Source organism: Scyliorhinus canicula, chromosome 4 (assembly GCF_902713615.1).
Source record: "Scyliorhinus canicula chromosome 4, sScyCan1.1, whole genome shotgun sequence".
Lineage (NCBI taxonomy): Eukaryota > Metazoa > Chordata > Chondrichthyes > Carcharhiniformes > Scyliorhinidae > Scyliorhinus > Scyliorhinus canicula.
This window is the reverse complement of record NC_052149.1, coordinates 72220042-72245317: the sequence shown is the minus strand read 5'-3', so window position 1 is coordinate 72245317 and position 25276 is coordinate 72220042. Positions and strand designations below refer to the sequence as shown.

The following is a 25276-nucleotide window of genomic DNA, read 5'->3' as shown; positions in this document are numbered from 1 at the left end:
TCCTTTAAAAACTTGTGCATTAAATTGATGCACTATCAATGGACACGAAGATGAGATCCAAACGATAGGCTTTAATGCACAAGATGTGTGCCCGGCACCAGACGTACAGAAGAAAGGCTGACTGCCGGGCAGCACGGGTTCTTATATCCCGTCTTGTAGGCAGAGCTACCTACCTCTCAGCCAATTGGCTGAGAGGCACATGACTTACCCGGGCCAATGGGCAGCGAGTCCTCTGCACCAATAGCAGCTCACTTCCAAGGTACCGTAATACCCCTAGTCATACTACCACAACAAGTAGCACCATCTGGACTGGTCTGCAGTGCCATATAAAAATGAACAACCGCCTCAGGGTGGCCAGGGTGAGTAGGCAACACTTACTCCTGGCACCAATCCCCATCACATACACCTGTTACCCCCCCCCCCCCACCAACCTGGAGGGTGGCCAAACCCCCACACTGCACCACATGCCAGCACTAATAGCGGTCGCCACGGCCGGGTGCCCTGGCCATTGAAGCTAGCAGCTACCCACCCTCTGGCCTTCGTGTGTCGGACTGTCTACCTCTGTGCTCTTTGCAAGGAGAAGGCCGCTCACAACTGTTGCAGGGAGTGGGAAAAGGCTGGAGGGTGACCGTCCAGTTCGGAGGCCCCTCACTCTCGCAGAGCAGTGGGCCCTGGACGTGACCGGCGTGTCGGAGGAAAGGGAAGTCGCCGGCGTGGAGATCGGCCTGGGCCAGGAAGTGACACCCCATTTACTTACAGTTCCCTGTGACATGTGTATCAACTCCCCCCCGCCCCCGCCCCCGAGCCCCCTTGCCACCCACATCACCCTCACCCCGACACAACAGCACTCTCACCCCCACACCACTCCAACACCACCCTCAAGCCCCACCAGACTACCCTCACACCAGCCCCGGTCTGATCATGCGTCTTGTCTTGCAGGAGCTGGCGGTAATGGGCAGGCCCTTCTCGTACCCCCACCTCCAACCACAGCAACAGCTAGAACCCCCTTGTGTGCGGAGCAGCGATGATGACACGGACACGCAAGTTGCACCAAAAGGGTTGAACCCGGTACCTGACTCCCTATCGGGACGGAAGCCATGTACCCCCCTGTCAGACATATGCCTGTGACCCAGGACAACCCCGGAGCTCGAATCTGAATTTGACACAGCTATCGCCAACCCCTCCACCACCCCAGAGACACTTACCTCGGTTGGGCATTTTAATGAATAGGCTCCTGGGACACTCTCTGGTGCTCACACACAGATGCTCCGGTACATCAGGTGGAGATAGCTACTCCAAGAGGGCAGACTTTCGGAGGGCAGGCTGACCCCAGGAACTAGCTGCCATCCAGATGGGTTTTGAGCTTCTGGAACGGACAGTCCCATCGATCGTAGAGAAACAGTCGCAGAGCCAGGGACTACATGAGGGGTTGTCAGCGAGCATCCAGCACCTGCTGGCGCAGATGGAGGAGTCCAACCCACATGCAGGAGAATGGGGTCAGTGCCGGTGACTCCTGCAGGGCAGGTGCTGGAACAACGCAGCATCTAGACTCTCTCCCCCTCCGCCCCCTGTCCCTGGTGCATCTGGTGGGCATGGGGCAGAACAGGACAGCAGCACGCCACCAGGGGCTGGACTGGGCTCGGGGACCATAGTTCAAATGGCACTCACCGCACTGGTATCCCCCCCCCCCCCCACCACCCTCTTCCCCTCACCATCCCCACCTCCGCCACCCCAGGGACCCAATGGGACGGTGATGGAATGGCCAGCTCACATCCAGGGACTTCTCAGTGGATGGTGGGAAGTGCTACCGTGGGCAGGAATCAGACGGTGTCGACCGATGCAGAGCACCAGCCCTCATCACAGAGCCGGTTGTCATCATCCTCCATCACGTGGACCATACCCGCTGTTACTGCCAACCCAGGGTCCACACCCCCACATTATGCATCGCGGAGGGGGTTGCAGATAGGGGGTGGCCGGGTGTGGGCGGTTATGGGGGTGGGATGCGGCGTCCATGCCACTGGCCTGTACCCCCGCTAGTCAGTGAACCTGGAGATGATCAGAGTGTCCCATGCACATTGGCCATGGCGCATACGTTGTGCGGCCTCCGGTGCCTGCCTGGGCCCAATGTTCTGGGCCCATCCTCGCACTCCCCCGCATCATCCTCATCGGACGAGGACTGGCACTCCTCCTCCTCCATCACCTTTCTCCTCTGCTGCGTGATGTTGTGGAGGATGCAGCAGGCCGCCACAATGTGGACGACCCTCCTCGTGCTATACTGGAGGGCCCATCCATAGCGGTCCAGGCACCTGAACTGCATCTTTAGGATTCCAATGCACTGCTTGATCACACCTCTGGTTGTGGCATGGGTGTCACTGCAGCGGGTCTCCGTGTGGCTCTATGGCCACAACCAAAGTGGCTAACTCTACCAGCTACACGCCCTCTGGGCTGCATGTGTCGGACTGTGGAACGCTCTGCACTTTCTATTCCCCCCCCCCCCCCCAAAGGAGAAGACCACACACAACTGCAGGGAGGGGGAAAGGACTAGGGGGGGACCGCCGGACCTGCGACCCCTCAACTTGGCAGAGCAGCGGGCCCTGGACGTGACCGGTGGGTCGGAGGAAAAGGAAGCCGCCGGGGTGGAGATCGGGCGAGGAAGTGAGACCCCCCCGCCCTTAGTTGCAGTTCCCCGTGACATGTGTATCAACTCCTCCCCCCCCCACCCGCTGCCACAACATCACCCTCACCCCATCCCCACACAACACCACCTTTACCCACACACCCCATCAAACCACCCTCAACCTCCACTGCATGGTGTAAAATGTCAGGGCGACCATCACCTTGACAGCCACCGGGATCGGGTGTCCTCCCCAATACCCCAGCGGTGCCAGGATCGAGCAGATATGTCGCACTGTTTCTCTGCTAAGCCGGAGTTTTCGATGGCATGCCCGGTCCAGCATGTCCTCGAATTACAGACACTGCTGGGAAACGCGAGGCCTCATGCAGCATCTCCTTTGCACATCTCCTCCTCCTCCTCCCCTTTGGCCTGTTGGGAGTCCAGCTCCCCATCCTCAGCGGCTGCCTCCTGATCCGCTTCTGCAGCTTCCTCCTCCTCAAGCTGCTCCAGCAGAAGCAGTGCACACCCAGTGCTGTGCGGACTGGCAGGAAGGCCACCATTGCTGGTTGTATTACAATATCCATTGTCTGCAGGGGGTGAGAGGCTGACATGTTAGCATGGTGCGTACCCTGTGCCCAACCAGTTCCAACTGCCTACACGGTGCCCCCGCTTGGCACTGCGGGCTCTGCTGTCGCATGCCCCCTCTCTTCCTCTTCGCACCGCTGGCCCCATCGGTGGCCGGAACCGTGGGGGCCTCTGACCCTGACACCCGTCCCTACTGCCAAGGGTACTGTGGCTGGCGCCGACCTTGCCAGCGGTAAACTCTGCGGCACCTGTCCGGCACTCCGTTAGGGGCTAAAATAGGCGTTGCCCTAAGTAGGCCGCCTGATGTCCCGCCGGCGGGTGGCAACCAGTGACCAGTTGGGGGGGGCTGGTATGGAATGGGTGGTGTGCGGAATGGTGGGGTGGTGGATGGGGGCTGAGGTGGATGGAGGTTGGGGCACGAGTGCGGGGATGGTAATGTGGGGGCTGGGATGTGGGTGTGGTGGGGTGGAGGGTGGGTGCAGAGGTGGTGTGGTGCGGTAGGGGCACCCATACGGCTGGTGTCACTCTGCAGAACCAGGAGCCAAGGTGCGTGGTCAGTGGGATGTGCAGCAAGGTGGCTGCCTTGCAGCAGCCAGGATGGCAGTTTCATGATTTTTAAAAGCAGAGGTGAGGAATTCCCCTCTGTGGAGGTGGAGAATCGCAGAGGCCTCGCAGACTACTGGCTCAGGCCCGCTAATGAGATGCCAACTGTGTTTAATATATGTGCGTGCTGGAACCCATTGATGCCGCTGTCGAGGCGGTGGTGAATTGTGATTTGGTGTTTAATCAGCGCCCGTCCACCAATCTCCGCCCAATCACATTTCCCGATTCCAACATTGGCCGATGGAGAATCTCGTCCCCTACCTTTACCCGCACTTTCAGCACCCCCTCCCCCACCCCCCCTCAACCTTGACAAGGCCCCTGGGAAGCCCCCCTCAGCTCCTTCCAAGTGGCAAAGCCCCCCAGAACCTGACACTGGCAGTGCCAACCTGGCACTTGGGCATCCTGGCATTGCAGCCTGGTACCTGGCAGTGTCCCTTGGCATCCTGGCAGTGCCACCAAGGCAACGGCAATATCCAGATTGCGGCAGCCAGAGCGAGTCGGTTGACCCAGCGCTGAGCCTGATTTGGGGCTCTTGCGCGATTTACCGTTGCACCTGGATCCGCGCTGGGCACCACGTGGTTGCTGAATCACGCCCATTGATATTACAGTTCATGCCAGATTTTAAAAATTAATTGAATTTAAATTTGCTCTGTTGTGGTGCAATCTTGAACTCAGTTCTCCAGATTATTCGATTTACTAGTCCAGTAACATAACCAATGTGCTTCTGCTCCCAATGTTGTCCTCCTCCAAATATAAAACAAATAATGTTTCCCCACATCAGACGGACAACTTCCTTTAAGAAGCATACTTCTGTGTGCCACACCCACACATCTGTCCTTGTTATAAATGGAGGTAATTAATTGAAAACTAGGAGAGATGTGTCTGAATCAGTTTTGGCTGTTTTACACTGTCACCCAGAGTTGGCCCTCAATTGTCACTGGGTGCACTTGGTAATTATGCCACTTGGTTGGCAAAATGTGCCATGGTCAATGTGGTGAATGTAACTTGGTAATTCACACTGTATCTTTGTAAGCGCAGTAGCGTTATCCGATCACTAGGGGCAGTAGCTCTGGGAATGCTCAGGAGCTTGTACAGGGCTCCACCCTTGGCTCCGCCCACGACTCCTCCCCCTTGTGCTGCTGTATAAATACCCTTGTCCAGAGTCAGCCTGCAGTTCACCGAGAGTTCATCAACGGGTAACAGGCTGGCTCTGCAGTAAGTAGATTAAAGCCTATATTCATATCGGAAAACACGTGTCTGGTGAATTGATGGTTCCATCAGTCTTGAATTCTGATGGTGTGTCCATTTTCGCAAACACTATAAGAAGTCCAACCACCCACTATGACAGGCAGTGCCCACCTTCATTGAACATTGGAAGTGCATGGTCTGCCATATACATAAAGGGAAAAACAAAGCCGCTAGGATCTACACCCAAAACAGGCATTAGGGTCTTTTGCAATGCAGATCTGGACTCTGCGCCGCACCGTGCCACATTTCTGTTTTACCCCACTGACGGGATGCTCCGTTATGCCGGCTAATCAATGGCGTTTCCTATAGTGGGGCAGCCCCACGCCATCAGGAATCTCCCTGGCTGCCGGCAAAATGGAGCATCCCGCCGGCGGAGAATCTAGCCCAGGAAGTCTAATATCTGATTGAAGACCTATTTGTAAAATTAGTATCCAATGAATATACCTCTTTACCTGTACATGAAGGATGGATTGCACCTAAACTGGAGGGGCACCAATATCCTGGGTGGGAGGTTGGCTAGAGCCAATATCCTGGGTCGGGAGGGTTTAAACTAGTTTGGCAGGGGATGGGAACCAGAGCTATGGATCAGACGGTAGGGTAGCTGTTGAACAGGCAGAAATAGTATGCAGCAAGTTGCACTCTGGAATGGGTAAAAGTGTGTCTGTTTCAATGCAAGGAGTGTCAGGGATAAGGGAGATGAACTTAAAGCATGGATCAGTACTTGGAACTACGATGTTGTGGCCATTACGGAGACATGGATTTCACAGGGGCAGGAATGGTTGTTAGATGTTCCGGGGTTTAGATGTTTTCAGAAAAATAGGGAGGGAGGTGTCGTGGTATGAATGGGAGCACTGCCATTGGTGCAGAGCACTGGTTTCCCATTGGCTCTGGCTGGTCACGTGCCTCTCGGCTGATTGGCTGGGACTAGTCATGTGACTGCTCACCAATTGGTCGAGAGGCTAGTAGACCCCGCCTCCGAGGGGGGTATAAGTACCCAGAGTTCCCGGCGGTCGGCCTTACACCGGGCTAACATCTAGCTGATTAAAGCCTAAGTTTGGACCTTCATCGTGTCTCGCGTCCAATTGATGGTACATCAATTTAATCAGCTAGAATTTTGAAATGGAGCTACACATCAAGTCTGACTGCCTCCGTATCAGCCCGCATGCTTCGAATGCGCCTGCAACCTTTAAACATTGGCTGGCGTGTTTCAACAGTTACCTGATGACTGCAGCCAGCAAGCCCACCAAGGTGCAGAAACTCCACATCCTCCACTCGTGCGTGGACACGGCGGTATATTCAATGATTGAGGACGAAAATGATTATGACGCGGCCATGGATCTCCTAAGAGGACACTTTCTCCGGCCGGTCAACTAAATATATGCACGGCATCTCCTGACTACTAGTCAACAGTTCCCTGGTGAGTCCCTCGACATTTTTTACCAGGCCCTCACGGCTCTGGGGAGAAATTGCGCCTATCCCCAAGTTTCTGCGACTGAGCACATGGAACTCTTAATTAGAGACGCTTACGTTGCCGGCATGCAATCCTCCTCTATCCGCCAACGATTACTGGAAAAGAACGCCCTCAGCCTAGCTGAGGCACGGACTCTCGCAACCTCCCTGGAGGTCGCCGACCTGAACGCCCGTGCATACGCTCCTGGCCGCACGGCAACCCCTTGGACTTCATGGCACGCGCCACCTCCGTCCTCCGCTGACCCCGACCACCCCCCCCCCCCCCCCCCCCCCCCCCGGCCTGTGCTGCGGGACGCTCCGACAAGCTAGCGGGGCCCCACTGCTATTTTTGCAGCCTCTCTAAACACCCGTGCTGCCCGGCCCGCTCCGCTCTGTGTAAGAGCTGCGGGAAGAAGGGCCATTACGCTGTGGTCTGCCAGACCAAGTCGGTCGCTGCTGTTCCGCGCAGCGACCGCGGATCGCGCCCCCCCCCCCCCCCCCGGGCCCTCCCAGGGCCCAGCGCCGCGCACTGACCTCTCCGGCCCACGCCACTTGCGGGTCCTGGGCACCGCCATCTTGGGCCCCGGACGCCACGTGCGGGTCCTGGGCGCCGCCATCTTGGAACCCCGACTCCACGTGCGGGTCCTGGGCGCCGCCATCTTGAGGCCCCGACTCCACGTGTGGGTCCTGCGGCCGCCACCTTGGGCCAACACGGAAGGCCCTGCCAGCGATTACTCCGCCACCGAGGACAATCTGGAACTCTCGCCATGACTGGCTTCCATCACGCTCGACCAGTCGCGACCACGCACGACTTCGATCAAGCTCAACAGGCATGAGACGAAATGCCTACTGGACTCCGGGAGCACGGAAAGTTTTGTCCACCCCGACACGGTAAGACGCTGCGCGCTCCCCATCCACCCAGTCAAACATAAGATCTAGTTAGCCTCGGGTTCACACTCCGTCCAGATCACCGGGTGCTGCATAGCGGACCTCACGGTCCAGGGGAGGGTTTTCAAAAACTACAAACTCCTCATCCTCCCCTGTCTATGCGCTCTGGCACTCTTGGGCCTGGATTTCCAGTGCAACCTGCAGAGCTTGACCTTCCAATTCGGCGTCCTTATTCCCCCCCTTACTGTCTGCAGCCTCGCGTCCCTCAAAGTGGACCCCCCTTCCTTGTTTGTTAATATCACCCCAGATTGTAAACCTGTCGCCACTAGGAGCAGACGATACAGTGCCCAGGACCGGACCTTCATTAGGCCCGAGGTCCAGAGGCTAATAAAGGAAGGAGCCATCGAGGCCAGCAACAGTCCCTGGCGAGCCCAAGTGCTGGTGGTTCAGACTGGGGAGAAATACCAGATGGTCATTGATTACAGTCAGACCATCAACAGGTTTACGCAGTTGGACGCGTACCCTTTCCCCCGTATTTCCGACCTGGTTAACAGGGTCGCGAAATACAACGTTTTTTCCATGGTGGACCTTAAATCTGCCTACCACCAGCTCCCCATCCGAGTGACCGCAAGTACACCGCATTTGAGGCAGATGGGCGCCTCTACCACTTCCTCAGGGTTCCATTCGGTATCACAAATGGGGTCTCGGTCTTCCAACGGGAGATGGACCGAATGGTCGACAAGTATGGTTTACGGGCTACCTTCCCGTATCTCGATAACGTCACCATCTGCGCCACGACCAGCAGGACCATGACATCAACCTTCAAAAATTCTTCCGAACATCGAAACCCCTTAATTTAACCTATAATAAGGATAAGTGCGTGTTTAGCACCGACCGTCTAGCCATCCTTGTCTACGTAGTGCGTAATGGAGTGATAGGCCCCGATCCCGAACGCATGCGCCCCCTCATGGAACTCCCCCTCCCTAACACCCTCAAACGCTGCCTGGGCTTCTTCTCCTATTACGCCCAGTGGGTCCCCAACTACGCCAACAAAGCCCGCCCCCTCATCCAGTCCACCTCCTTTCCCCTGTCGATGGAGGCCCGCCAGGCCTTTAGCCGCATCAAAGCGGATATCGCAAAGGCCACGATGCATGCTATCGACGAGTCCCTCCCATTCCAGGTCGAGAGCGATGCGTCCGATGTAGCTCTGGCGACCACCCTGAACCAAGCGGGCAGACCCGTGGCCGCCTTCTCCCGGACCCCCCATGCTTCCGAAATCTGCCACTCCTCGGTGGAAAAGGAGGCACAGGCCATAGTTGAAGCTGTGTGAAATTGGAGGCATTATCTGGCCGGCAGGAAGTTTACCCTCCTCACGGACCAACGGTCAGTAGCCTTCATGTTCGATAATGCACAGAGGGGCAAGATCAAGGACGACAAGAACTTGCGGTGGTGGATCGAGTTGTCCACGTACAACTACGATATCTTGTATCGTCCAGGGAAGCTCAATGAGCCTCCCGATGCCCTATCCCGCGGTACCTGCGCCAGCGCGCAGATTGACCGCCTCCGCTCCCTCCACACGGACCTCTGCCATCCAGGGGTAACCCGTTTTTACCACTTTAACAAGACCCGCAACCTGCCCTACTCCGTTGAGGGGGTCAGGGCCGTCACCAGGGATTGCCACATCTGCGCCGAGTGCAAACCGCATTTCTATCGCCCCGAGCGAGCGCATCTGATCAAGGCATCCCGCCCCTTCGAGCATCTCAGTATAGACTTCAAGGGTCCCTTCCCCTCCAACAACCACAACGCATATTTCTTGAGTGTTATTGACGAGTACTCCCGCTTCCCTTTCGCCATCCCCTGCCCCGACATGACCACAACAACCTTCATAAAGGCCCTCCTATCCATCTTCTCCCTGTTCGGTTACCCCGCGTACATCCACAGCGACCGGGGGTCCTCCTTTATGAGTGACGAACTGCGTCAGTTCCTGCTCAGAGGGGCATAGCCTCTAGCAGGACGACCAGTTATAACCCCCGGGGGAAACAGTCAGGTCGAGCGGGAGAATGGCACCATCTGGAAGACCATCCTGCTGGCCCTACGGTCCAGAGATCTCCCTATCCCCCGTTGGCAAGAGGTCATCCCCGACGCCCTTCATTCAATCCGGTCTCTCCTCTGTACTACCACTAATCAAACATCTCATGAATGGCTTCTTGTTTTCCCAGGAAGTCGTCCTCAGGATCCCCTCTCCCGACCTGGCTGACCGCCCCCGGGCCCATCTTGCTCCGGACGCATGTGCGGGTGCACAAGTCCGACCCGTTGGTTGAGCAAGTCCAGTTACTCCACGCCAACCCGCAGTATGTGTACGCGGAGTATCCCGAAGGTCAGCAGGATACGGTCTCGCTTCGGGTCCTGGCACCCGCCGGCGTGCGGCCTTCCTCCCCCTACATCAACACCTCCCCCCCCCCCCAAATCCCGATTACCCCCTGCGCCCCCACGACCCAGCGCACAGACTCCCCAATCACAGCGTCTCTCCTAACCGGCCCGGGATACGGAGACACATCTACGACCGTCGCTCCCGGAGTCAAGAACGACAACCGGCCCAACATCACCGGCTCCACTGCGACGGTCCACCAGAACACCACGGGCACCCGACAGGCTGATCGTGTCCATCTGATACAACCATGGGACTTTATTGGACTCTATTGTAATATTTTTTTCACCCAACTGTATTCAGTTTTGTTCACTTTGGCCAGTGGGCAGCCCCCATCTTCTCGATTGTCTCTACTCATACCACCAGTTCTCGGACCCCCCCCCCCCCTTTACCCTTAACCCTTACAACACGGTAAGGGGCAGCACGGTAGCATGGTGGTTAGTATAAATGCTTCACAGCTCCAGGGTCCCAGGTTCGATTCCCGGCTGGGTCACTGTCTGTGCGGAGTTTGCACGTCCTCCCCGTGTGTGCGTGGGTTTCCTCCGGGTACTCCGGTTTCCTCCCACAGTCCAAAGATGTGCGGGTTAGGTGGATTGGCCATGCTAAATTGCCCGTAGTGTCCTAAAAAGTAAGGTTAAGGGGGGGCGGGGGTACGGGTATCGGGTGGATACATGGGTTTGAGTAGGGTGATCATGGCTCGGCACAGCATCGAGGGCCGAAGGGCCTGTTCTGTACTGTACTGTTCTATGTTCTACCACCACCCCCCCCGGGCTTCTTTCTCCACAAGGGTTGAATGTGATGGTATGAATGGGAGCACTGCCATTGGTGCAGAGCACTGGTTTCCCATTGGCTCTGGCTGGTCATGTGCCTCGGCTGATTGGATGGGATTAGTCATGTGACTGCTCACCAATTGGTCGAGAGGCTAGTAGACCCCGCCTCGGAGGCGGGTTATAAGTACCCAGAGTTCCCGGCGGTCGGCCTTTCACTGTAGTCGACCACCGGGCTAACATCTAGCTGATTAAAGCCTAAGTCTGGACCTTCATCGTGTCTCGCGTCCAATTGATGGTACATCAGGAGGTAAAAGAGGAGGGAGAGTGGCATTGTTAATTAGGGAGTGCACCACAGCTGCTGGAAAGGAGGTAGTTGAGGGTCTACTGAGTCGGTATGGGTGGAAGTCAGAAATAAGAAAGGAGCAGTCACTTTATTGGGAGTTTTTTATAGACCCCCAATAGCAGCAGAGAGATAGAGGAACAGATTGGGCGGCAGATCTTGGAAAAGTGCAGAAGCAACAGAGTTTTGTCATGGGTGACTTCAACTTCCCTAATATTGGCTGGAACCTCTTTAGTGCAAATGGTTTGGATGGAGCAGATTTTGTCAGGTGTGTACAGGAATATGACTCAATATGTAGGTAGGCCGACTAGCGGGGGAGGCCATATTGGACTTAGTGCTCGGCAACGAACCAGGCCAGGTGTCTGATGTCTTGGTGGGAGAGCATTTTGGTGACCGGGACCACCACTCCTTGACCTTTACCATAGTCATGGAGAGGGATAGGAACACACAGTATGTGAAGGTATTTAATTGGGGGAGGGGAAATTATACTGCTATTAGACAGGAGCTGAGGAGCATAAAGTGGGAACAGTTGTTCTCGGGGTAATGTACAACAGTAATGTGGGGATTGTTTAAGAAGCACTTGCTGCGAGTGCTGAATAGTTTTGTCCCACTGAGACAAGGAAGGAAGGAATGGTAAGGTGAAGGAGCCTTGGATGACAAGTGAAGTGGAGCTTCTAGTCAAGAGAAAGAAGGAAGCTTACTTAAGGTTGAGGAAGCAAGGATCTCACTCGGCTGTAGAGGGTTACAAGTTAGCCAGGAAGAAACTCAAAAATGGACGGAGGAGAGCTAGAAGAGAGCATGAAAAAACTCTGGCGGGAAGGATTAGGGAAAACCCCAAGGCGTTCTACACTTATGTGAGAAATAAGAGGATGATCAGAGTGAGAAGAGGGCCGATCAAGGTTAGTGGAGGCAACTTGTCCCTGCAGTCTGAGGAGATGGGGGAGGCCCTAAATTAATACGTTGCTCATGAGAACAGTGTGAACCAGGTTAATAGACTCAAACAGGTTGATATTAAGAAGGAGGATGTGCTGGAAATTTTGAAAAGCATCAGGGTAGATAAGTCCGCTGGGCCTGACGGGATATACCCAAGGTTACTTCGGGAAGTGAGGGAGGAGATTGCTGCGCCGTTGGCGATGATCTTTGCGTCCTCACTCTCCACTGGACTAGTACCGGATGATTGGATGGAGGTGAATGTTCCCCTGTTCAAGAAAGAGAATAGGGAAATCCCTGGGAATTACAGACACATCAGTCTTGCGTCTGTGGTGAGCAAAATATTGGAACGGATTCTGAGAGATAAGATTTATGATTATTTAGAAAAACATAGTTTGATTAAAGATAGTCAGCATGGCTTTGTGAAGGGCAGGTCATGCCTCACAAGCCTCGTTGAATACTTTGAGGATGTGACGAGACACATTGATGAATGTCGGGCAGTGTGTATATGGATTTCAGTAAGGCATTTGATAAGGTTCCCCATGGTAGGCTCATTCAGAAAGTTAGGGGGCATGGGATACAGGAAAATTTGGCTGTCTGGATACAGAATTGGCTGGCCGAAAGAAGACAGCGAGTGGTAGTGGATGGAAAGTATTCCGCCTGGAGGTTGGTGACCAGTGGTGGCCTGTAAGGATCTGTTCTGGGACCTCTGCTCTTTGTGGTTTTTATAAATGAATTGGATGAGGAAGTGGAAGGGTGGGTTAGTACGTTTGCTGATGGCACGAAGATTGGGGGAGGTGTTGATACTGTTGAGGGTCGTTGCAGGTTACAACAGGATATTGACAGGATGCAGAGCTGGGCTGAGAAGTGGCAGATGGAGTTCACCCTTGATAAATGTGAAGTGATTCATTTTGGAAGGTCGAATTTGAATGCTGAATACAGGATTAAAGGCAGGATTCTTAGAAGTGCCGAGGAACAGCGGGATCTTGGGGTCCATGTACATAGATCCCTCAAAGTTGCCACCCAGGTTGATAGGGTTGTTAAGAAGGTGTATGGTGTGTTGGCTTTCATAAACAGGGGGATTGAGTTTAAGAGCCGTGAGGTTTTGCTGCAGCTTTATAAAACTCTAGTTAGACCACACTTGGAATATTGTGTCCAATTCTGGTCACCTCATTATAGGAAGGATGTGGATGCTTTGGGGAGGGTACAGAGGAGATTTAGCAGGATGCTGCCTGGACTGGAGGGCATGTCTTCTGAAGAAAGGTTGAGGGAGCTAGGGCTTTTCCCACTGGAGCGAAGAAGGCAGAGAGGTGACTTGATAGAGATGTACAAGGTGATGAGAGACATGGATAGAGTGGATAGCCAGAGACTTTTCCCAGGGTGGAAATGGCTGTCACGAGGGGACATAATTTTAAGGTGATTGGAGGAAGTTATAGGGGAGATATCAGAGGTAGGTTATTTACACAGAGAGTGGTGGGTGTGTGGAATGCACTGCCAGCAGAGGTGGTGGAGTCAGAGTCATTAGGGACCTTTAAGCGACTCTTAGACGGGTACATGGACAGCAGTAAATTGAAGGGGTGTAGGTTAGGTTGATCTTAGATTAGGATAAATGGTCAGCACAACATCGTGGGCTGAAGGGCTGGTACTGTTCTATGTTCTATGTTTAAGGCTCTGGAATGAAAAAAAATTCAACCATTGCTTCTGCTGCCAATTCCAATCCAGTGACTCTGGCTGGAAAGTGAACATGAGTCGATGTTAGGTAAAGTTCCCTTTTATCAAATGGTCCAGTGTCAGGCCTCTTGTGAGGGACAGTTACTTCAGTGAAGTGGAGAAGATAACCTGTGTAAGCATACTCCAACAGCACACATTCAGGAGGAAAGAGAGAATATTTGAAGGGACCATTTAATTAAGAATAAAATGAACATCATAGAGAACTAATAGTCATCTTCCTTTTCTGAAGGTATCTTCACAGGGTATTCAGTCCACACCATTGAGCCTAGCAGTGAGCTGGCGCTGCGAGCCCACCACCACTGATCTTCGAATAGATTATAAATATAATGCAGAGGCAATGGTTACACCTGTCGCTCTCAATAATGTCCAGTTCCTCACTCCTGTGGATGGAGGAGTAGCAAAAGTACAGGCTGTACTTCCACCTGCTGCATGGTAAGACATTATCTCTGTTCTTCCATTGATGCTGTGCCACTTGTTTGTTGAGAATGTGGTTCTTTTGCCTTCACCTAGTATTTCCACCTGAGAATTCCTTCTGCATACAAAATCTGGAAAGACCTGTCACTATTCTTCCAACTCCAGTCATCTCTGTTCATACCCTCCTCCACTCTCTCTACCAATCACCAGCCACTGCTCCACTCTCTCTCTCTACCAATCTCCTGCCACTGCTCCACTCGCTCTACCAATCACCAGCCACTGCTCCACTCTCTACCAATCACCAGCCACTGCTCCACTCTCTCTCTACCAATCTCCTACCACTGCTCCACTCGCTCTGCCAATCACCTGCCACTGCTCCACTCGCTCTACCAATCACCAGTCACTGCTCCATTCTCTCTACCAATCACCAGCTACTGCTCCACTCTCTCTACCAATCACCAGCCACTGCTCCACTCTCTCTACCAATCACCACCCACTGCTACACTCTCTCTACCAATTGCCAGACACTACTCAATTCTCTACCAATCACCAGCCACTGCTCCATTCTCTCTACCAATCACCTGTCAATGCTCCATTCTCTCTCTACCAATCACCTGCCACTGCTCCACTCTCTCTCTACCAATCAGCTGTCACTGCTCCACTCGCTCTACCAATCACCAGACACTACTCAGCTCTCTACCAATCACCACCCACTGCTACACTCTCTCTACCAATCACCTGCCACTGCTCCACTCGCTCTACCAATCACCAGCCACTGCTCCACTCTACCAATCACCAGCCACTCCTCCACTCTCTCTACCAATTACCATGATGTGGAGATGCCGGCGTTGGACTGGGGTGAGCACAGTAAGAAGTCTTACAACACCAGGTTAAAGTCCAACAGGTTTGTTTCCAATCACTAGCTTTTGGAGCACTGCTCAGGTTCACCTGAGGAAGGAGCAGTGCTCTGAAAGCTAGTGATTTGAAACCAACCGGTTGGACTTTAACCTGGTGTTGTAAGACTTCTTACTGTACCAATTACCAGACTACTCCACTCTCTCTACCAATCACCTGTTACTGCACAGATGGAGTAACATTTGGCCCATTGTACCTGTGCCAAATCATTGAAATTCCAGTCCCCTAGTCATTCCCGTTGCCCAGTAAACTTTTCGGTCCAAAACCTCCAGTTTCCAGATCACCTGAGACTGGATTTATACTGAAGATGTGTGTCAGAACCCTACGCGGGAATTACTTGGGAAGTTTAATTTTCTGATGGGCAATTCCCCATGCTCTCCAGGAGCCTGGATGAATGTCTCTGACTCTGAACTAGATTCGGAGACCTGGGACAGATCTGTGCAACTCAGCTTGATAGTTACCCAGATTAGAATCTGGTCTAACAGCTAACATCTGGGTAACTCCACAACTGACGCTCGACCACCCGATTACCACCACATCCCGACCTGACCAACCCCAGCCACCTAACTTAGCTCTTGACCACCTAAACAAACTCTGGTCACCCTCATGATCAGACCTTACTGCCCCTAACCACCTGACTACCAGCATGACACTACCTACCTAACCCTGCATAGACCCAACTACCCCCTCTGACCACCCAATTACCAATTGAAATAACACAATTAACCCTGGCCACCTGACTAACCCCCTTACCACCACCCCAACCCCCCAACTAATCCCTAACTACCCTTCTCGGCCACCCGACCCCAATCACCCAATAAACTCCTCCCCTAAACACCTGATTACCCTCTGCCCCAACCTGACCTGACTTCACCCCCCCCCCCCCCAAACTATTTTCTGACAGACTCGCTATCTTACCGCGAAGACCCGATTATGCCCCCCCCCCCACCACTCGATTACCTCTCTGGCCCAGCTACCCACTCACCCATCCGCCCATTCACTCACTCACCCATTCACTCACTCACCCATTAATGTACCACTCATTCACTCACCCATTCACTCACGCACTCACTCACGTACCCTTGGCCGCAGAAAAATATTTTTCACTGTACTTCAGTACATGTGACACTAAATCAATCAATCAGTCAATCACTCACTCACCCATTCACTTCACTGAAAAGCTTTGGGAACTTTAAACACTTACGGGGGATGGCACAGTGGCAAGCACTACAACCTCACAGCTCCAGTGTTCCAGGTTCAATTCCGGCCTCCGGTAACTAACTGTCTGTGTGGAGTTTGCACTTTCTCCCTATGTCTGCATGGGTTTCCTACTGATGCTCTGGTTCTGAAGCTGGTCAGGGGATTTGGGCCTTTTTGTATTTATCAAATTCCATTGGATAGTTGCTATTGTATCTGCTTCCACCAAGCATTTCAGTATTGCATTTTGTTGCAAAAAAAAAGTCGCCTCTGTCTCTTTTGTAAATTATCTTAAATTCTTGTCCTCTGGATCCCAACACCTCTACAACTGGAAACAGTTTCTCCCCATTTACTTTATCAAAACCTTCATGACTTTAAACACTTCTTCAAAATCTGCTCTTGCTCTGCTCCAAGATGAATAATCGCACGTTCTCTACACCTAATCAAAATCACTGATATCGTTCTGGTAAATCACCTCTACTCCCTCTCCAGGGCCTCAAGTGTGGTGCTCACAATTGACCACAATACTCCAGCTGACTTACGAAGGATTAATATTCCTTCCTTGCCCTTGTATTGTTAGCCTCTATTTGTAAAGCTGAGGTTGATTTATATCCTTTTAAAGCCCTCTCAACTTGTTCTGCCACCTCCAAAGGTCTGCGTGTTTATACCCTTGGGTCTCTCTGTTCCTGCACCCAGATCAGGGGTGGGATCTCCGGTCCCCCAGCCGCCTCTTTCTCTGCCGCGCGCCATTCACTGGCGGCGGGATTCTATCCTCTCACCGCTTTTTCCCATTGAAACAACCCCACGGCGCCGCAAAGCCCACTGGCGGGGAAGCACTGCCAGTGGGAAAAGTGAATCCCAAAGACCAGAGAATTCCAGCCTATATTGCCCCTCCTCATTCCTCCTATCAAAATGAAATCATATCTCACTTCTTTGCATTTGATTTCACCTCCTGCCAGAACGTATGTATATGTTAATGTAGGATAATGCTGACTCCACTGTGATATTCCTCCTGGTGGAATAGCCTTATTGATTGTGTTAAAATGATCACTTGGGTAAGGTACCCCTGATGATTAAATTTCCATCTCCAGTGACACCCAGCAGCCGCAGGGGAGGAAGAATAATTTTGACGGGTCTTGTTCATCTCAACAGTTTAAAGTTTTATAAGTAACTATCTGACTGGCTTTGTTTTTCAAGGAATGCCGAACAACATAGGATTCTTTGGAAGATCCCAGATATATCCCAGAAATCTGAAAATGGAGGTAACTTGAGAATGAAATTCTGCTATTGAACTAAACTTTATTTTGGAACTCATTACAGTCTGTTATTTTTTTATCCTAGTGTAAAATTAAACTTTAAAATTGCAAGTTATCTGCATTAGATTCTATACACACATTGCACTCACCTCACCATGCCTATGTTGTGAAGTGCCAACCAATAGCACTGACCAGCTCCGCTGAGGTCCTCTGACAATGCTCAGTAAATTGTACATTGCGCATCAGTGTCTCATGGAGTGTAGCTCTACTTTCACCGGATCTACTCAAGGTCGTTGACTGGCTCAGACCCTTTTCAACTGCATGATGTGTATCATAGGCCGTTCTTCAATTTTGCTTCCCATTTTGTTTGCTTTGGATTCAGGTCCACTTACCACTGGTTGCGATTTTACAGTGTCCTTTTAGTCAATAGATGGTAGACTTTTTTTCCTTATAGTCTGTGCTGCATTCAAATTGAGGGTTCAAAGGTGAAACACAATTTGTCAACCCACTCCATCGCCCACAACTTTTGATTAATTCTATTGAAGTTACAAATTAAATACTTTTGGGTTGGAACAATGGTACCAAACCTAGACATTCATTCACACAGATAACATTCACCACACTAGCAGAAGTGCATAGTAATGGCAAGGCACCACTCTACAGGAAGAGAAACTCAAATGGCCTAAATAAAAAGTTTAAGAGCTGATCAGTTGCTCACACTCCTCATTGGTAATGAAGTGTGGCATAAGAATGCCAAAGAATGCTAGCATATTGAAGAAAAAACTAAGATGCCAAGCTGCTGGTAATGAATTAATTTCTGATATAATTCAAATTAGGGCAGCATGGCAGCACAAGTGGATAGCACTGTGGCTTCACAGCGCCAGGGTCCCAGGTTCGATTCCCAGCTTGGGTCACTGTCTGTGCGGAGTCTGCACGTTCTCCCCATGTCTGCGTGGGTTTCCTCCGGGAGCTCTGGTTTCCTCCCACAGTCCAAAGATGTGTGGATTAGGTGGATTGGCCATGATAAATTGCCCTTAATCACCAAAAAGGTTAGGAGGGGTCATTGGGGTACGGGGATCGGGTGGAAGTGAGGGCTTGAGTGGGTCGGTGCAGACTCGATGGGCCAAATGGCCTCCTTCTGCACTGTATGTTCTATGTAAATAGAAACAAGTATTAGAAGGGTTTACCCTCTCATTTCGAATGGAAAACCTGGTAAACTCTGGATTGTGACAACATCAAGTTCCAACAGCACAAAGATATGAGATGAAAGTGAAGAAAATGGCACCTTTATGCTGTGGTCAACAGAAAGAAAATTAGTCAGTGTTACAACAGGGAAACATTTCTCCTTTAACCCCGTAACTCTTGGTTCTCCTGAGGGCTGAAAATGTCTGAATCAGTAACGATATTGCCGTGTCAAACAAACACAATTTCAATCTAATTTCTCCCTTCCTGCATTGAGATCTGCAAAGCCACAAACCAGCTGTGTCTAAATGGGAAGTTTGATGACCTGCTCTTGGCCCTCCATCACAGTGCTGCTGTTGAGGATCTTGTGGGGCAGAGTACAAGAGTGGCTCAGAGGTGACTGCTCTTCTGGTCTTCCATCTCTCTCAATGCCTGATCTCTGCTCAGTGCAAGTCAGAGTGATTGGTATGGACTGCTCATCGTGGACAATATCTCATCACATGCACTAATTGAATCCCCAGTGTACTGCAGCCCCTTGTCACATGTATTCGCTAATTTGCTTTGCAAAAGGGACTTTATCAAAGTTTATGTGTAAAGCTCCAGCTTCCTCTGTACACACATTCTTCCATTGATTTATTTTAGGTGTTGGATCGCTTCTGGCCAGGTTTCAGCTATCAGAAGGACCAAGTAAACCTGCAACATTGGCTGTACAGTTCACCAGTGAAGGGAGCACGTTGTCTGGAGTTGATATTGAATTGGTTGGAGCAGGATATAGGTTTTCACTCATCAAAAAGAGATTTGCAGCAGGTAACTCTCAAAAAACCGTAGAATAATTTTAATCACTTCCATTACCTCATTGCACAAAAAAATCCTACAAACAGAAGGAGGCTAGTCAGCCCATCAAACCTGTGTCAGCTCTTTCAAAGAGCAATCCAGTTATCCCCGCTCCCCTTAGCCCCGAAAAGCTGCTGGCCAGTGATTTTTGGCAGCTATGCTGAAACCTCACCCAGCTGGAGCCTCCGGTGCTGACCCCAATGGACTTTTCTGGCTGTTTCGGAGATTTGCTCTTTTCTCTGGTAATAGTGGATGCCCACTGCTTTCAGAGGTATTGCTGGAGAGACATTCCCTGATTTTGGGAATCAACTCCTGGAGTTAATTTTCACTGCCTTCACTTGATATTAATGCATCTGTAAAAGTCTGAAAATTCCACCACTGCCCTTCTAGCTTCTTACACCAGCAATGCAGCCAGTCCCATTTTATTGAAGCCTACCACCAGTTGTCTAAATTGCTTGCCTATTTCTAGAAACAGGCCACTTACAGTGTGGCATATGATGTAAAAAGGACCTTGATTGCATCTTGGGTTGGACAATGATGGAATGAGAGGCCCACTAAAGGCAAGTGTTGAAATTACCTTTGCAAATCTCAGAGGAGCTGTTTGCCCACTATGATCACCCTGTGACCATCACCTCCCACCCCCACTCCTCCATCTCACCCTCACCATTTCACTTGCAAGCAGCTGTGCCAAGATATACATTGGTGTCCGAGAATTCACCTGGTGGAATTAAATTCGACCAAGCCCTCAAAATTAGTGAGTTTTCTTCTCTGCTGGAGCCAGAAGCTGACCTGCACAGTTGGTTGCACAAAACTCAAAATGGACTCCTTGGAGTTTCTCCTGATAGATCATATAAATTTAACGACAAATCACCAGAAACCCCATTTTTAGCCACCAATTCCATTAAAGCTACAGTAAGTGATCAGAAGAACTCCCCAGAAAGTTAGTGCAGTGTCTGCATGCAAAGTCAGGGATAGTACAGCTGAATATAGAGTGAATCTGCCTCAGAAATGTGCATTTAACACCATGTAAGGTCTGTCTCACATGTGCCACACCAGCTATCAATGTCTGTCTGAGTTTGACTCCAGCATTTTCTAATCTAGTTCTATTTCTTTTATAGGGAAATACATGGCTGACAACTGAGTGCTCACAACATTGTCCAGTGTTCAGTGTTACTCACCGGACAGCTTTTTAAAAACAAACAGGAGACGTTAAAGACTGAACCTGCAAACAAACTTTTACTCGTTGATTTCAAACCTCTATTCCATGCAGCCAGAGCATTTCTAACAAGAAGTCAAAGAAACATCAGAAAATGGCGACCAGTCCTGCAGTATTATTAAATGATCGATGTGACATTGGTAACATTTCGTATTTTACAGTGTAATAAATGTATTTGTAATTTGGTATTCACCTCTCCCCACACTCTCACTCCCGATATCTGTAGTTCAGCTGTTACAGGCACTTCCAAGATATCACAATTAACCTGTAGGTTGTGCCTCTTCAAACATGTAGCATTGTATTTGAGATGAGTATCATTATCTAAGAACTATATTGCATTCTTTCAATTTTTAGCTCCTTGATCTACCAGTATTGATGCCAAGATTTTTTAATTACTTTTTTTTTACTGTTTGCATACATATATTTTTGATGTTAAAATCCTTCCCGATCTCCTGATTACTGAATAAGAATCACTTTGCAAAGCAATGCTATGTTTTAGAAGAATGCCCTGTCTAGTGAGAGAGGTGTGCAATAACGTTGGATAAATATCTTGGGGTGGGGTGGGGGTGGGGGCGGGGGTGGGGGTAGGTGGTGGAGAGGGAAAGAGTGGCGGTTACTTCTCAGAGATTAAAAGAAAGTCTGTCAATATTGGATTTGATAACACAAAATCCAAGAGGCCAGTCAGAATCTGATAGAAAAAACTTACCATTTCAGATGGCACCCTATGCTTCGGATGCCACCTGAAATATCTTTCGGCTGCAGGCTAATTCTCTGTAATTCCAATATTACATTTGCTGTTTGGAATGTTATGTTAGTTCCATGTCAGTGCTGAAAGTGAGAGCATTCTAATGCGAATATTGATTCCAGCATTGTCTCAAAAAATACATTTATTTTGCTTTGGTAATGTGGTTGCAATATTTGCATAATAAAAAAATGAAACGATTTCAAAGTTGAAAAAAATGTTGCAATGTGAAAAAGCGAACAAATGACCACCTTGGATTTCATTTTCAAAGTTCCATCAGACACACACCGGGCAGGTTTGTTTTTGTTATCAACTCTAAATCAGATTTGCGTTGACACATTTGCTGATAAAGCGTTATTTAAAGCTTTTAAAGAAATCTGTCTAGTATACTGGGGATATTGACTATTGGAAATATCTTGGAGTGTTTAAATGAAACTTATCTGTCCAATTCACTGCCCCAGCAAAAAACAATTTTGCATGACTAAACTGGATCATAAAATATCGACGGTTCTTGAATCCTCGGTGCAGTCTGTACAAAGTGTTTGGATATATACTATAAAGAGACAAACATTTTTGCACACTTGCCACTGAACATATCGCTATCTTCTGGTCATTGATATTAATGAAAGTGTAAATCACCGTGAAATCTTTTTTTAAAAACAGGATCAAAACTATGGTTGCTACTAAAGCGTTAGTGGTGATGCCTATAAATAGTTTATATTCATAATCAACAGCACCTGCAAAAAGATACATGTTTTTGTCTCACTTCACAGATAGCAACCCCACCTTGAATGGAAGTTTGAATAAAGAGGCTCAACCTACACGGTGGCCAGAAAACAGCAGACAAAGGACTGCAACCTTCCTGACCAGTAGTTCAGCTCCCAATAACCAGATCACCTGGTCTGCAGACCACCTTCCCCAACACCAGTTTTTTAATGCCCATTGCAAACTTAAAGAAACCACGTGTGCAAAAGCTTTCACATGTGCTGCTTTTAAAGTCAATCCACCAACTGGAGAAAGAGTTCTATCATATAAGTGGATGGCTGGTACATTTGGAGCTGCGAGCTGGTTTTAAATGAATCATAATTTGGAGTGGTATGGAGTTATTTTTCTCCTTTGATGTGTTCCCTCAGTGCTAATGATAAAGCAGGTGTTGCTCCTTTAGTGGTCTATTACGCACATTACAATCAACTTTGGGTTTTTTCTAACTGTCCATCAAATGATGGGAAAGGGAAAATTGATGCCCTTTGTATTGGCTTTTTGGAGTATTCTGACACTTTCCCCACAGCTGCTGTGCACTGTGATTGTACTTGTAAGGATTGAGAAAAATAATTAGATCCGACCATTTCTGGTATTTTTTGTAAACTTATAGATAGGAATAGTTCCATTGGTACCTCAGTGGTCTCCTGGATAAAAGAAATGCTGGCTATAAATGTGCGTTGTGGTGCAACTTCAAAGCTGCCGTATACAACACTGTTATAAATGTGCGTTGTGCAGACCAGAATGTCCAAGGTTTGGTTCCTGGTTTGTGAGGGTTGATTTAACATAAGACAGCAGTTGAAACACTACAATTAGCCTTCGAGTCCCCTGGACTAGGGAGGGAAAAATTGGTCAGGTACCCCATCCCTGATTACTGTGCAATGGCTCCCAGTGGTAAGAGCGCGTATGTGGATGTTAGCTGAGAACAGGATCATGCTTGCTGTCATACCATTCATAGTTGAATAGCCTGTCAACACTCATTGTCAGGCACACACACACACGCAAAAGGATAGCTACTTTGGACGAAATACTGAAAGGCCTTTGGGCCTGTGCAACCATATCTCAGCAGGAGTCAACACCTTCTGAAGAGAGGGAGAATATTGGAACAAAACTAAGAAACAGCTCCATTCATCTTGCGTGCAATTTTGTAAATACCGACTTTTTATATATATATATACATATATACAAATATATATGTCATTTCCTTGGTGACTGTTTTCCCTGTTGGTTCATTGCACATAATTATGAATATGCAATTATGTTTTAATGTATTATGTAGTAAAGAAATGGTCTGGCCATTTATAAATCAAATTCTAAATTCTATACAGTATGGAAATTAAACTGTAAGAACTGTTTAAAAGGTTAAATGTCGCTTTTCTTTGAAATTAAATAAAGTTTAAAAAAATCTGGATTGTAGCATCTGTATAATTTCTCCCATTTTCTTTTTAATTCCTATTATTCAGATTTATTTTAAAGTCAAATTGAAGGATGTCTATGCTGGGAATCTGAATTCTTACTACTATCTTGCATATCCAGTATCAGCATTAAACATTGCCAGGTGCAGTGCATTCAAACAGCTCTATGACTGGGCAGATCACCTGAACACAACCAATGAGAAGCTCCTGCTGTCAACTTTAGCTGAATGTGAAACATTTGAACATTTCACACATTACAATACTTCACAATCAAGCAGACAGCAATGAAAGTGATTTACTCAAAATTGAATGAGGCCATAAGACGTAAGAACAGAAGTAGGTCATTCAAGAAGTAGCCCATTGAGACAGCTCTGCCATTCAATGAGATCATGACTAATCTTCAACTCCACTTTCCCACCTTATCTCTATAACCCTTGATTCCTTTACTGATTACAAATCTGTCTAACCTAGCCATGAAAATACTGAACTGGTCACCGCACTACCAGCAGGGCATGGAGACTTTGGAGAGAGTACAGAAAAGGTTTACCAGGATGTTGCCTGGTATGGAGGGTATTAACTATGAGGAGAGATTGAATAAACTAGGATTGTTCTCCCTAGAGAGATGGAGGCTGAGGGGCGACCTGATAGAAGTTTATAAAATTATTAGGGGTATAGATAGGGTGAACAGTTGGAGACTTTTTCCCAGGTGTAAAAGATAATTGCAAGGGGGCACAAGTTCAAGGTGAGGGAGAGATGTGGAGATGTGCAGGGAAGTTTTTTTACACAAAGGGTGGAGGTGGCCTGGAATACACTGCCAAATGAGGTGATTGAGGCAGATACAATAGCGACCTCTAAGACTTATCCGGATAGACATATGAACAGACCGGGTATAGAAGGATACAGGTGATTGGTCTAGATAGGACACGTGATCAGCGCAGGCTTGGAGGGCTGAAGGGCCAGTTACTGTGCTGTATTGTTCTTTGTTTGGTGCTGACTCAGGCTCTCTAGCCCTCTGCTGTAAAGAATTCCACTGATTCATTAGCCTCTGAGAAAAGAATATCCTCATCCTTGTTTAAAGTGGGTGACCCCTTACTCTGAGATATGCCCTCTGGTCCTAGACTCTCTCACAGGAGAAACAACCTCTCTACCCTATCAAGCCCCTTGAGAATCCCATACGTCTCAATAAGGTTGCCTCCCATTGCTCCTAACTCCAATGAGTACAGGCCCGACCTCCTCAATCTCTGCTCATAAGAAAATGTCTCCATACCTGGGATCAACCTAGTGAACCTTTTCTGGACTGCCTCCAATGCCTGTATATCTTTCCTTAGATAATGGGACCAAAACTGTTCACAGTATTCCAGGTGTGGTCTAACTAGTGTCTTGCATAGTTTTAGCAAGACATCCTTATTTTTATACTCCATGCCCTTCAAAATGAAGGCCAACATTCCCTTTGCTTCCCAATTGCCTGCTGAACTTGTATTCTAGCTTTTTGTGATTTATACACGAGGTGCCCCAAATCCCTGTGCTGCAGTTTTCTGCAGCCTTTCTCTATTTAAATAACATTCAACTCCTTTATTCTTCCCACCAAAATGCATAACTTCACGTTTTCCTAAATTATATTCCATCTGCCAGGTTTTTGCCCCCTCACCTAACCTTTCTATATTCCATTGTAGATTCTTTGTACCATCCTCAGCACTTTCCTTCCCACCTATTTTTGTGTCATCTGCAAACTTGGCAATAGTTACATTCACTCCCTCATC

The 25276-nt window shown here is 49.4% G+C and overlaps 1 protein-coding gene across 6 annotated transcripts in view; it reads left to right on the top strand.

Moving 5' to 3' along the window:
• The window catches only part of sgip1a (SH3GL interacting endocytic adaptor 1a), a 282072-nt gene extending 258587 nt beyond the window's left edge, over positions 1 to 23485 (top strand). For 5 of the 6 annotated variants that reach the window (XM_038794456.1, XM_038794455.1, XM_038794457.1 and 2 more), the window contains 4 exons: positions 13816 to 14018; positions 17310 to 17374; positions 19193 to 19357; positions 20503 to 21160. In XM_038794456.1, the coding sequence (XP_038650384.1) occupies positions 13816 to 14018; positions 17310 to 17374; positions 19193 to 19357; positions 20503 to 20525 (456 nt within the window). In that variant the 3' untranslated portion in view covers positions 20526 to 21160. Of the gene's footprint in view, positions 1 to 13815; positions 14019 to 17309; positions 17375 to 19192; positions 19358 to 20502; positions 21161 to 22115 lie in introns of those variants that run through there. The other variant, XR_005460343.1, reaches the window with a different exon arrangement.
• Positions 23486 to 25276: the final 1791 nt, after the last annotated feature.